Raw genomic sequence first — 13,705 nt, forward strand, 5'->3', positions numbered from 1 at the left:
TTTCAATCAAAAGATTTCCAGATACACAAGCCTTGCATGCTGAAGGCAATTGAAAAGAGGAATTTTCACTGTCAAAATATGATGTTTCCATTAACATTGCAAGATTAGCATTGGCAGCAAAGCTTGCTTTGCAACGCCAACATTGGCAAGATAAAAGTTACTATTACCGTCCTGGATCTCTAAGATCAAAGTTGACAGACCCAAAACATCAAGGTTTGGCCTGGATATTAGGTTCCAGATATTATTGCTATATATCATTCTACAAATGCTTGGCAAAGATAGCCTCAACAACACCTTGAGCTATAGGGTGATAACAATCACGAGCATCTGCAAACACCCGTTTAGCCAAAATCTTTTCTTCTTCCTTTCCAGTACCTTGAACTAGGGCGGTGTAGAGTGGGCGAAGGTATTTCATCCTCCCAACTTCCTTTAAGGTTTTCTCCACCGCGCTGAAGTAATCTTTGCAGCCAGATAAAATGGCCAGTTCGAGGAATGCTACTTTCACTTCATAATCCTTTGATTCTGACAGCCTGTAGCGTGCATCCAAGGCTATGATCTGCATCAATAACCAGATGTGAAAAGAAAATATGAATTTTTACCACATCCATGACCACTACCTGCCTTGGCTTAGGCACAAAAGTGATACAATGTGAGCTTCTATCACATCATGGTCTTTTAAAAGAAAACATTCAACAAGTATATTGGCTTAATTGAAAAGCAGAGCCCCAGCTGAAACAATATAAAGCAAAATTTATCGACAAGTGCAGTAAATAAATTTCAGAATCTTCCAAGTTATGATTCCATTAACCAATTGAATAATTTTCCAAGAGCTTGTGCTTCATGCTTGTGATATAATAAAGCAGATACTGTGCTGTACCAGAAATAGTTCCATAAAAGGTGTGCATACAGTCACATAGATAAAAAAAGATCAAGCATGTAAAAAGTAAATATACAAAAGTTATAATCCAATCAAATACTTTCTATCCAAAGCAAGGGATGAAATCATATAAGACATCTTTTACTACCTGAGAAGCTTCAACTGATTTCGGTAGGTTTTCTAAGTAAAGCTCCCATTCCTGCCCCTGCCAGTCAGCAACTTCAACCTCCCCAGGCATCGTACCAAGCTTAAACTCATGTGCAAGTGATATAATCTTTGTGTATACATTGGAAACTGGTTCATATGCATCTGGAGGGATGCCAGTACCCTCGGTCCATAATTGTAGGTCAATGTCCTTCTCTATTCCAGGGACATTTGCTTTCAAGAAGTCAAGAAACATATCTGTATCAATTGATTTAAACTTGAAGGTGGCAATATATTTCTTGAGGAACTCATCAAATGCAGGTCTTCCAATCTAAGCATCCCAAAGTTAAAACACATTCAGTGAGAATACTTTTCATGGATGGATATCTGAGTTTAAACAAGGAACCAATAAATAACTCAATATACCTGGCGTTCTATGCGCCACAAAAACTGAAAACCCTTCTCATATGGAACTTGTGAATACATATCATCGGGGTCTGCATTCTCTTGATTGGTTTTGAGCTTAGTGAACTCCATGTTGTCCTTAAATCTCTCTACTTCCTCATTTAAACCCCTCCAGCCAATTCCAATATTCAGTACAGCTTTGTCTTCTCCTTGCACAACCTCTACAATTCTCCTTTCCGCATATGTTGTAAAACCCTATAACCACAAACACAAAAATAATAACAACTCATAATAAATATGCTCTGACAAAGCAAAAGCATAATAAAAACTTTCCTAAATGTAATAGGCATTCTTCTAAAATCCATTACAGTAATTGTCAATACAGAAGGCTTTCCTTACACACTGCAACCTCAATCGCGCCAATCCAGGATACTCAACCTCATGAAAATATGAAGCAATTAAACTACATTGGAAATCAAAATGCAGTACTTTCTAATATAGGTTTAATGAATTGGGGAAAAAATCGGATGATGATGCAAGACAGAATTAGTTTCCCCAGTGTAGTTGACCAACTGATTGCATGCAAAAATATACACATATTTCGTCAATAGCAAATGGTAAATGCATGAATCAGAACATGTTATCGAGTACACAACCCAATTACCTCATTCAACCAAAAATGGTTATTATTCGTGTTAGTGATCAAATTCCCAGTCCAACTATGGGCCAACTCATGAGCCACAACCTGCGCCCCACTGGAATCACCCTTAATGACAGTAGGAGTCAAAAACACCATCCTCGGATTCTCCATTCCGCCATAAGGAAAACTGGGTGGCAAAACTAACAAATCAAACCTCTCCCACTCATATTCCCCAAACAACTTCTCCCCTTGCCTAATCATCTCCTCAGTCCCAGAAAACTCTCTTGCAACCGCGTCCAACACATCACCAACATTCTCAGAATAAATCCTAGTCCTCGGTCCCACCTCTCTAAACCCTAATTCACCAACAGCAAACGCAAATAAATACGGAGGAATTGGCTGTTCCATAACAAATTCCTCAATAACTCTACCTTCACCACACCATATCGACTTCAAATCAAAATCAGTACCCTCGTCGATACTATTTTCAACATCACCCGAAACAGGGGCGCGGCGATGACAATGTCTAGCCGACATAACGGCCGCCAGCTGGCGAGGAATATTCAACCTTGCAGAGTAACAAATTCTTGCAGCTGGAGTATCCTGACAAGGGAAGACAGAGCGAGCATGAATTGACTGACACTGCGTATACACAAAAGGTTGAGCCTTCCCAAAAGTTTGCGGCGGCGAGAGCCATTGGAGAGCTGAGGAAGATGGTGAAGTGGAATAGAGAATGAGAAACGAGGATTGGTTTTGGAGAGAGAGAGTAAGGTGGCAGCCCTTGATTGGGTCAATTTCAGGGGAGAGAGAGAAAGGGATTAAGGCTCGAGTTACAGGGTCCGCGATTTTATGAATAGTGAGAGAGCGAGTGTCGAATGAGATATGGCCGGTGTGCGGCGTAGAGAGGGAAAAGAGAGCGGTGCCGTGGATCGTGGAGGCAGAGAAATCGAAGTAGAGAGAGAGAGAAATATGGGTTGTTAATGGGTGTGTTGAATCAGTGTAAGAGTGTGGATCGACCGGTGCCATTTCTGTTGAAGAATTTTAATGTTAGGGTTTTCAGATTTCTTCCTGAGGTAGAGAGTGTGTGAGAGAACAATAATTTGGGTTTGGTTCTTCTTTTCTTTTTCAAATTTGGAGGGGGAATCAAACAAAAGCTTACTAGTAATGATCTCAATCTTCTAAAGTTGAAAGAGAATAATACTTCTTTTACAAAAAAGAAAAAGGATTAAAAAGATAAAATACTTAAAATGATAATATAAAATTTTTCATTGTTACAATAATTAATTAATTAATGAGAGAATCGATACTTTTGCCATTGTTTGAGGTTGAAATTTATCATATTAAAGTTATTCTCATTTGATCAAAAGCATATCTCATGTTTGAAAATTTCATTTGGATTAATACCAAAGAATTTGATATAACATGTTCAAACAAGGCCTTAATTATTTATGCAGGAGCTTGAGAGATCTATCATAAATTTCTTTTGTAGTTTATGATCACTGCTTCTATGGTTCAGTGGTGGTGGTGGTATTGAGAAGCTGGATGGCCTGCTGCTGAATAAAATAGTAGCATGCTTGTAAAGTAGCTCTTCCTTATCTTCTAAAATGTGAAGGGCAAAAGATTTTCCTTCCATAGTTCCATTGTCACTTGCCAATTTCTACATAGCAACCAGACAACTCTGGAATTCTCTCTGCTGTGTAAGAATAGCTGACATAATACCTAATAAGACTACTAACAAACCAGAAGTATACAGACTCTGATTCATAGCTAAATACACTCTTGGTAATACAGCAGGAATCTGCTCATCCTGTCATCCATTGTCATTGCAAGATCTGGTCATCTATGCTTCAACCAAACTCAGTTTCCAGTCTGCTATATGTAAGTAATGTTTGGTTCATGTAATAGAATAAAATATCAATTCTTAAGGAATATAATAAATAGAGATAGAAGAATTATTTCTAAATAAGCTTTATTCTACTCTTTGCTTCACGAACTTGAATTAACTCATTTTAAATAAAATTATAATAATATATTATATACAATGATTGCGGTAGTGTGGATGGTGGGATGGGGTGGGTGGTGGATAGTGATAGATAATTAAAGATAATGCCAAGTGAACTTAACATAACCAACTAAAAAAGTATATTATTTCTTAAGGTTCAGAATAGTCATTTTTCAACTCATTATAAAATAACATCTATAAAATTTAAAACAGCTATTCCATGCAAATATTATTTCTAGTTCAAGTTTGAATCAAATCCTGAAATAGTCATTTCACATAGAATAACTATTCTATTAGTTAGCTATCCCATGAACCTAATGTAGAAGGATGTCTTTCTCATGTAACTACGCCACATGCTCTTCAATGATACTCTTGACACCCAACAAATAATTACTCAATCCAACCCAATCTAATCAATTAGAGTAGTGTAGTAGTTAGGTCATCATCAGCAACAAAGCTGATGGTGTCTTGTTACTTGGTTTACATAATCAATAAAACACTGAAGAATAAAACACATTCCAATCCAAAAATAATATGTACCCCAAATTCCATTCCTAACCCATAATCCAGAAACAGATAGCCAGAACGCCGCTCAACAATTATTCCACTGTAACATCAAACACTACCATTGTGCTTAGTATGAATTCTATCAATTTTTGTAGAATTTTTCAATGAAAACTAAACTTATGAGATTATTTTACTTTTGATTCAATTACACTCTTCCACATCTTTTTTCATCTTTCCTTTCCTTTTGTCTCTCTCTCTCTCCTATCTCTTCAACTAATCAATTTTTAAATAAATTCTACATTTATTAATATCTCACACTAAATAAAAGAATTTATCTTAAGCGAAATCAATTCTTTGTGGGATTTAAACCAAATACATGTAAACCGTTATTTCAACTTTCATTCAAATGGCAATTCCTAAAGCCAAGCCATTAGGAAGTGTGTTGGTCCGAAATCAAGCCTCAAAATCCGCCTATGTTTCTTTTTTTGCTTTTTTTGGCAAAATAAATATACTCAGCATGACATATAAGAAAATGATTTTAATGGTTATTACTTGAACACCTTACATGGCAGTAGTACTAAGAATTAGACTCCTTTTGCAGAATATAATCCACTGCCTCTTCAACAGTATCAACCACCTGCCATTTTGAAAGCAAAATACGTCAGATAAAACAATATAATGATTTCTGAGATATGTTCTCTCCACCCAGGATAAAGGCAAATTGCATGTACATGTACATGAGTGCGTGCAAGTATTTGCTGCAAAATATTTTGGTGCGCATATGGTGAAGTGTTTGTTTAACTTGCCAGATCTGCAGGAAACTCTGCATGGTTATCTTCTCCACGGAAAACGCCTGTCCTTGTCAAGATAGAAAACCAAGGGTCTCCTGCCTGAAATTAAAGTAAAAAAGATTTTCCATCGTAAAATTCAAAAATTGGTTAATTATGATGGTTGAAACAGTCTGCAAAGAGAGCTCAATCAATCATGTTACAACTACAAGAAAATAGGCAGAACGAACCTGCTGTGCACCTTTGACATCAACTGAAGGATTGTCACCAATCATATAAAGGGTTTTCAAATAAGGTATTTCAGGACCTCTGCATTTCTTGAGATTAGCTTCGGTATGACAAGACAGCAGAAGCTGGCTTAGTACAGCTTCAGCATTCTTGAATACAAATGGATTTGGTTTCCCAAATGTTACATACTCTAGAGCATTATGGTGAATCCTGCAAGCAATTTCAAACATAAAAGATTTTTAGTGCAGGAACAATTGACAATATAGCAATAAGATTTTAGCAGTTGTAATGGTATATATGTGTGGAAGTATCATGTATTGTGATATGAGCTCAAAAACTATATACATTCAAAGTTTTTTAACCAACAGCAAAGTAATTAAGTTGTGCGAGTATAATTTTTGTTCAGTTGATAGGTGCCCGATCATCATGTGCTGCTATCTGTACTCAAGGTGCTGACATGGTGCGGAGCAAAACAAATGAGAATTAGGAGTCCTCAAGTTTCAAAGATTGATCATAAAAATTAAAAGGAAGAAAAAACAAAGAAATGGTCCAAGTGGAGTAATCAGTACATTAATTAATCCCTTGAGCAGAAAACCAACAACTCCAGTTAACTGATGACTCGGTTAACTGGCAATACCAGTTCAGTTATATATAAAACAAAAGAATATTTCTCACATTGCTTTCAAGTCCAATTACGCTGTTCTACCACAACAATGTCCCAAGAACAGTCTCATTTACAACAAGCATTGCTGCTGAACACCCTGAAAGATTCGACCAGCAGAAATCTCAAAGTCTACAATGCATTTCGCCAATAATAAGCATCCAAAAGCATTTGACCCAACATATTAACTGCTTTCAGAGCAAATTCCAACCACAAATTCACAATATGAACAAAAGCAAGCAGCCAGGATTTTCAGATTTGGACTGGCAGACTTAAATTTACCCAAAGCTGTGGCAAAAGACACATTATATGTCACATTAGAGGAGTGACAAACAAGGTAAATATGCTCTGCATCAAGAATTTAGATATTCAGAATTAAGGGAGGAGAAGAAAAGTGAGAGGGAAACAACTCTAGTGAAACAGACTGAGGAAGCAATCTCAAAGCCCATCTAACAACCACAATATATTTGTGGTTGCCTTTTAGGGCCATTTAAACAAGCAACACGAAAAAATAGGCTACCAGTGTGAAACACTTAGATTGACTAAATAAGAACAAGGGAGAACTTCAAACAAATTTAAATTTTAAATTTCGTGGGACACTAACCTTACCTGTTGAAGATGCTCTCCAGTGCAATTCTGAAAGCACCCATTCCAAGACGCTGAGAAGGAAATGCAGCCTGTGTTGAAAAATAAGCTGATCATCAATTACCAAGTTCTCATCAACTTCTGAGTTAGAGAAAAAAAATAAAAAATAAAAAATAAAAAAGAAAGAACCCGTCCTTCCCATAGATTGGCACAAGACTATTAAAGTGAGTTCTAACAGGACAATTAACCCATTGCCTGTGATAAAAATATCTATAAAATTTTTTACCACACAAAGTCCATTTGCAGTATCAGAAGTGGAACAAAAACCATATGAAAAGAACTATAAAGTACCACAATGTCAGAAAATATAACTGCCAACCTGATATTCAAGGTCATCAGCGGCAAAATATAAAGGAGGTTGATGCCCTTTATCCTGTCCAGGAATGCCTCCAGATCTTAACACATCGCAGAGAACCTGATGCGACTCATTAGTGAGTTCATAACCTTTAGAGGCTACAAATTTAGAAAGATAATGTATGTCCCTTTACATTCAATGAATTGAGACAAAAAGGAGAAGAGCAACCCAAGAAATGTTTACTAGATAACCCTAATTTTAGGCCATCATAGTTTAGCCTTATATTGATGGATCTAATTTATTTTCAAAGAGCATTTGAAATAGTATGCTCTGAGATCTTTATGAAGGTATGTTGTCTCCCACATTGGATTACTTGATTGTAGAACACTAGCATTGCAAGATTAGTACATTACCACATTAAGAGAAGAAAACGAGAGAAAGAAAAAATATAAAATAATTCTACCTCAAAGGAACAAGGAGGGAACTCCACCAATATAAAAAAGAAGCATCCCCCTTCCACTTTCACATTCCTAAGGCAGAAGTTTTTAATGGCTGGACAACAATTAAGTAGGCCTGCCAGCTTTATCATTTATCCAGGGTATTAATGAAAAGGGAAGGCAATAAAAGCTTTACGACTTGAACTTAAACAGAGCTTTAAACAAGCTCTAGCTTGGCTCGTTTGGTTGAGCGAAGTTCGAACTTGCCTCTCTAAAGCTCCAATGAGTTTAAGCAGGTTTTTGAAGTGACCAAGCCCAGCTTGAAACAGCTAGATGCTTGGCTCAAATATTTTTTGCAAACCTAGTTTACTGCAGGTTGTAATTATGGAGGTCATATGCATGCATGTATTAATCCCAAGAATTTAATATCTAATTCAAGAGCCTATGGTTTATAAAAGAGAATAAGCTAAAGTTATAATTTCATATTATATCCATAAAACATCTAAAAGGTAATGGTAAATAATATAAGAAAATTACACCAAGCACAATTTTTATAAATTTGAAACTGCCATATTTAAATCCAAACATGCACTGCCAGGCTCATGATAAATGAATATAAAAAGGAGAAACACCTGAATGTCCCTGCCCCAATCTACAGGATCACTGACAATAAATACTGCATTAACTGCTTCAGAAGAAAAACTGCATCTGGGAGGCATATTCACAGAGAGAGTACTTCTAGTCCCATTCACTACATTCTTGGTTGCCCATTCCTTGTATTGAGACACAGGATCGATATTCTCAAAGAGAGAAGCATACTCATCTAAAGAGAGAACCTTTCTGCCAATAATAACAAATGAGGGTAAATGCAAATGTAGCTAAATTTAAAAACAACAGTCTCTAAAACAAGTAGTCATATTATCAAGAAAAATCAGTGAGACTTACTTGAAACCATACTCGGACATTACTACAGCAGGTTCCCCTTTTCCGGTGGCAATAATGAGTTGATTCTCATATCTGCAGAGACAATAAAAGAAAACGACTAAAGCCTGTGTGTCAAAGAAGAATATGGTATTTAAAACTGAAAATGTATAGATAGGGAAAGAGATGCAGAAAATCAATAGTATAATATATACCTCTTTAACAGATTTTTAAAAGGTGAGTGACCCTGTAAGACCTGTATCAGGAAGAAAGAGCAGCTATGTCACAGGTTCCATTAGTCAAATGATGCTAAGGTAAAATTCAATGGATAAAACATAAAGTATGTTTAAGCTGTACCTGAGAAGGTAAAATCTTTACACCTAGAATTTCACTTAACTCAATGGATCGTCTGGATTCTGGAATGCCACCTCCTAATCAAATAGAAATATAAGAAATTAGTCATTCATATGCTTAGTAATATATCCTGGCTTTCAAAGGTAAAAGAGTATTATTAAGAAACTTATTATGTTCCTTGAACAAATTTCATGAAACCACTTGCGTTACTTCTATAAATTCCAGTTTGATGAAATACTGGAATTATACTTTATGGAATCACTGAAAGTTCAATACAGATTATTCATGTAGGCCCAAACATAATACTCTGTCAAGCACACATCTCCTAAATGATGCATTCTTCAAGGTATGTCAACATGTTTAAATACATATAATTTTATCTTAAATAGACCAATTTTAGCAAAACTTATATATTAAAAATCATCTCTACAGTTTCATAAACTAAATCATTATTTCTTATAAATCCTAGTTAATTGTCTACACTCTAGACATGGCTGAAATAGGGAAATTGGTTTGCCCTAAGAAAAATTAGATATTTGAAATATCTAAAGAAAAATATTCTTCCGAGTCTTTAAATAGTACAATGATGCCACATATAATTCGTTCCACTTGTCATGATCAATACAGATATATATATATATATGCATAATGAAACCCTGCCTTAAAGACAAGCAATATGCGTGTATATATATAGATATAAACACGCACATAAACACAATTTACATCATAAACCAAAAAGTAGCACATTAAGCAACTCACCGTTTGTCAAGAACAGAAAAGGAACCTTCAAAGATCCTGTAAAGAAGCAGTAGTCATTCAAATTAGACGAAACAAATATAATTAAAGCAAATCTGTAAGGATTATCCCTAATAATCACAAACAATTGATTAAATCCATAAACCAGGAGGAGAACATCCTTTTCTTCATATGGTTACATTGGTATCAAAGAAAAATCAAGCATAACTACTTTGCATAGTCCATTTCGCTTCAGATATCCTATTTCAGCTTTTAATCATCACTTTGTTTAGGAACTCAATTGATATACTTTACTTAATAATAAGTTTAGCTTAACAAAATGTAATAAACTGAATTTATTTCTGTATAAAGAACGAAGAAGAAGAAACTGAAATTACCATTATATCCATACAATCTCTTCAGAGCCTGAGGAGAGCCACCGATGGGAACACGGCCACGAAGAATAACGCCATCAATGTCAAATGCAATTCCAAAAGAAGAAGAAGAAGAAGAAAACCTGCAAAATATTCGAATTGTAACCCTCTGAATTGCAACTTACAATCTAAATTACAAAATTAAAAAAAAAAAAAAAAAAAAAGGGAAATGATGTAACGAACAGTTTTTGTTGCTGGAGCTGATTTGATTTAAGCTGCCAGAGAGAAGGAGAAACATGAGATTGAAACAGATGTGGCGATGGTGATATGTTGTTGATTTTAGAAACCCTAAGCAACGCCAATCTCTTTTGAAATCTCATCTCTATTTCTATTACTCTTTATCTCTGTGTCTGTGGTGCAGCTTTGAAGGAGCTTTTGTTTTTAAAATTCTTTCTTTAAATAAACTCTAAATTACGCGGGAAAATGACAATGTCAATTGGGAATTTTAGTCATATTAGGATTTAATTAATAAACTATACGTTTATCTGATATTAAATTTTAGTTTTCTTATTAAATTTATTAATTTAATTTTATAATCAAAATAATAGTAAATTAATTATTTTTAAATTTTTTTAATTTTTTTAAAATTTTATAATTTATTTATATTAATATAATTGATATTACAACTTTTTAAAATTAAAAGTTTATTATTAAATTAAAAAATTATTTCATTACTAAATTTAATATTAAAAATATAATTTAAGATATTAATTCTTAGAATTAGAATTATTATCTAATTATGAAAACTAATTTATTAGTTAATATAATATTAAAACACAATTAATATGTTATTTCTTGTGATAAAATTAGTATCATTATCTGATTAGAAAATTATTTATTAGTTAATGTAATATTAGAAATATAACTAATACATTATTTCTAAGATTATAGTTAATATTTTAATTAAGAATATAACATATGAATCTATAAATTAACAGAAAAACTAAAGATAGAATTAATATCATTATTTATTTAAGAAACTATTTATTAGTTAATATAATATTAAAATATAACTGACATACTATTTTTTAAAATTAGAGTCAGTGTTTAATTAGGAATGTAACTTATGAATCTAAAAATTAATAGAAAAAATTATAAAATTATATATAAACTTAAATTATACGTGTCAAAAGCAAATATATATGTCAAAATAAAAAAAATTTATGTATTAAAAATTAAATATACATGTCAAAAAAATTAAGTATCAAAAATTAATATATATCTAAATTAAATTAAGTAATTATGTCATTTAAATTTATAATGAAGTAATATAAGAGTCAGGACAAATTTGTCATAAACATCAAATTAATTTTAAAAGTTTAATTGTGAAAGTCTTCCTTTTTTTATATATATTAAGAATTGTGAGAGTTATTTTATTAAATAAGTTTTCAAATAATTAATTACAAATTTTATTTATAATCATATACCATTCACTAATAGAAAATTTTATTTGAAATTTAACATTATTAACCAGTTATATATTCGTCTTTTGAGCATAAGATGTTATATTAATAAAATATTTATATGAATTATATATTTTTTATACACATTTGTAGTATTATTAAAAATAAATTATTTGGTTACATTAAAACTAAACCTTTTGTATAATTAAATAAAGATATATAGAATCTTCTAATCTAAATAATTAAATAATTACGAGATATATTAAAAATTAGAAAAAGTAGTCTTTAAAAGTTATAGGTTTTTGTAGCATTTTTCTAGAAATTATTTTCTTTAATTTTTTCTAGTTATATGTTATTTATATTTAATAATGGCGATAGAATATATGAACCAAAAAAGTTATTTATATAAATTAATGTTAGTAGTAAATAGTAATTTTTAATTATTAAAAGGAAGATGATAATGTAAATAAATAGGCTAAAAGGTTATTAGAGATCTTTATCCACATAAAGGAAAATGAGAGATAAAAAGTGTAGTAGAATATTAAATCTTCTTAATTAGAGAAAAATAATTATATCACTAACAGCACAATTAATCAAAGCTTACATATACACTAAATTGAAATAAAAATAAAGAAAAGATTTACAAATATCAATGAATTTTTTTACTTACAAAAAGATATAGCAATCTACATCAACTAACCAAAATAAAATGAAAAGAAACAGGGAAAATTTTAAAAATAAGAAAGATGAAGAATATAATAGCAGAAGACAAATAAAAACGAATTTTTATCTAAAACAAAAATTATAATATATATATATATAAAAGTAATGTTTCAAATTTATTTTCTCTCTCTTATTTTCAATTTTTCTAAGAATTTTAAGATGTTTTCTTGCATTTTGATGAGTTAAGCAATTACAGAAGACATTTAAATTAAGTAAATATATTTCATTAAATATAGTTAGTTATTCAATTAGATATTCAATAATTTAAATAGTATTAATAAGTTACAAATTTTCTATAAATAAACATTCAATATTTATAACCATCAATTATTAAATATTTTTTATATAATTTAAAAATTACTATTAAACTTTTCTCTGAAATTTTTTTTTATTAGGATCCATCTTAAAATTAAATTAAGAAAAATTTTAGTTAATCATTTTTTTATGACTTTAAGAAAATATTGATTTTCAATAATATGAGCTTATCATCACCCATTTTCCGGATGTGATATCGAGGAAATTACGAAAAATCTGATGATGAAAGTTATTGTCTTTTTCGAGTCTCGGAAATTGAGAAGGGATGAGTCTGAAAGAAGGATGGGAATAACTAGACTTAAAATTATTTTTCTAGAATCAATATGGATCCAATTGACGGAAAAAATAAAATTTGAGGGTAAAGCGGCTATTTTCACAAGTTCATGGACTAAATTATTAAAATTTTTAAAACTTTGCTCCTTAGAGGCAATCGGCTTTGTGCACAGCCGAATCAGCTCTACACCGATTGGCTCTCCATGGGCTCAACAATCAATAATGGGTTATTGAGCCGATTTACATTTATACAGTCTCTTGTCTTCAAATTCTTAATAAATTTATTTATTTTTTCAAAAAAATAAACCCTATTATCTATTTTTTATAAAAAAATAAAATCTATTTTATTTTTCTAAAAAGAAAATCTATTTATTTTAACAATATATAGCAACTCAATAACCAATTTAGCTAACGTCTTCATGATTCTCAAATGATTTGAAGGCAATGAAATATACTTTTATTTAGTAATATTGCATCTCTAATTTCAATTTAATCCATCTCTTAATGACAATAATTATCTTAAGGTAACAAAATTTACTTCAATTTGGTAATATTATATTAGTATAATTATTTTTTTATTTATAAGTACAAGAGAAAGTGAATAGCATAAGCAACATACAAACCGAGAAACATATATACATAAGAGAAAACGAATAGCATAATCAACATATAAACTAAAATGTCTACGCTCAAGTTTGTTTTCCTTCTCTCTTTTTTGCTGATTGGCTCTTATAAGGACTGATCTTTGCTTTTCTTTTGTAGTATTATGAATAAATTCATTTTTAGGTTTGCATGCTTTAATTCAAACATAAACATATAAATGTCAAAAATAAAATTTAATTAATAAATAATTTGTAAGAATGGCCTAGGTAGAGTGTGAATGTTATACTAATAAAATGATATGATTGCAGACTTGCA

At 31.7% G+C, this 13,705-nt stretch overlaps 2 protein-coding genes across 5 annotated transcripts; both read right to left on the reverse strand.

Moving 5' to 3' along the window:
* Window positions 1-22: 22 nt before the first annotated feature.
* On the reverse strand, window positions 23-3,289 carry LOC8281975 (leucine aminopeptidase). The gene is made up of 4 exons (XM_002523884.4): window positions 2,091-3,289; window positions 1,448-1,681; window positions 1,026-1,352; window positions 23-556 (listed from the first exon to the last, which is right to left on the reverse strand). Exons 1-4 carry the CDS (start codon window positions 3,090-3,092, stop codon window positions 260-262), a joined length of 1,860 nt encoding a protein of 619 aa, XP_002523930.2. The 5' UTR covers window positions 3,093-3,289; the 3' UTR covers window positions 23-259.
* LOC8281976 (uncharacterized protein YKR070W) lies at window positions 1,556-10,470 on the reverse strand. 4 transcript variants are annotated; one of them, XM_048375720.1, is made up of 13 exons: window positions 10,257-10,468; window positions 10,038-10,156; window positions 9,664-9,699; window positions 8,908-8,981; window positions 8,766-8,806; window positions 8,575-8,646; window positions 8,262-8,469; window positions 7,217-7,312; window positions 6,862-6,929; window positions 5,594-5,801; window positions 5,382-5,465; window positions 5,141-5,212; window positions 1,556-1,681 (listed from the first exon to the last, which is right to left on the reverse strand). In XM_048375720.1, exons 1-12 carry the CDS (start codon window positions 10,391-10,393, stop codon window positions 5,153-5,155), a joined length of 1,203 nt encoding a protein of 400 aa, XP_048231677.1. In that variant the 5' UTR covers window positions 10,394-10,468; the 3' UTR covers window positions 1,556-1,681; window positions 5,141-5,152. The 4 variants fall into 4 exon arrangements, 3 of the variants coding, with proteins under 3 accessions (XP_048231677.1, XP_048231676.1, XP_048231678.1); XR_007216350.1 differs by lacking the exon at window positions 1,556-1,681 and adding an exon at window positions 3,443-3,935 and having other exon boundaries at window positions 5,307-5,465; window positions 10,257-10,470; XM_048375719.1 differs by lacking the exon at window positions 1,556-1,681 and adding an exon at window positions 3,443-3,935 and having other exon boundaries at window positions 10,257-10,469.
* Between the last annotated feature and the right edge of the window lie 3,235 nt (window positions 10,471-13,705).

Source organism: Ricinus communis, chromosome 6 (assembly GCF_019578655.1).
Source record: "Ricinus communis isolate WT05 ecotype wild-type chromosome 6, ASM1957865v1, whole genome shotgun sequence".
NCBI classification, from domain to species: Eukaryota; Viridiplantae; Streptophyta; class Magnoliopsida; order Malpighiales; family Euphorbiaceae; genus Ricinus; species Ricinus communis.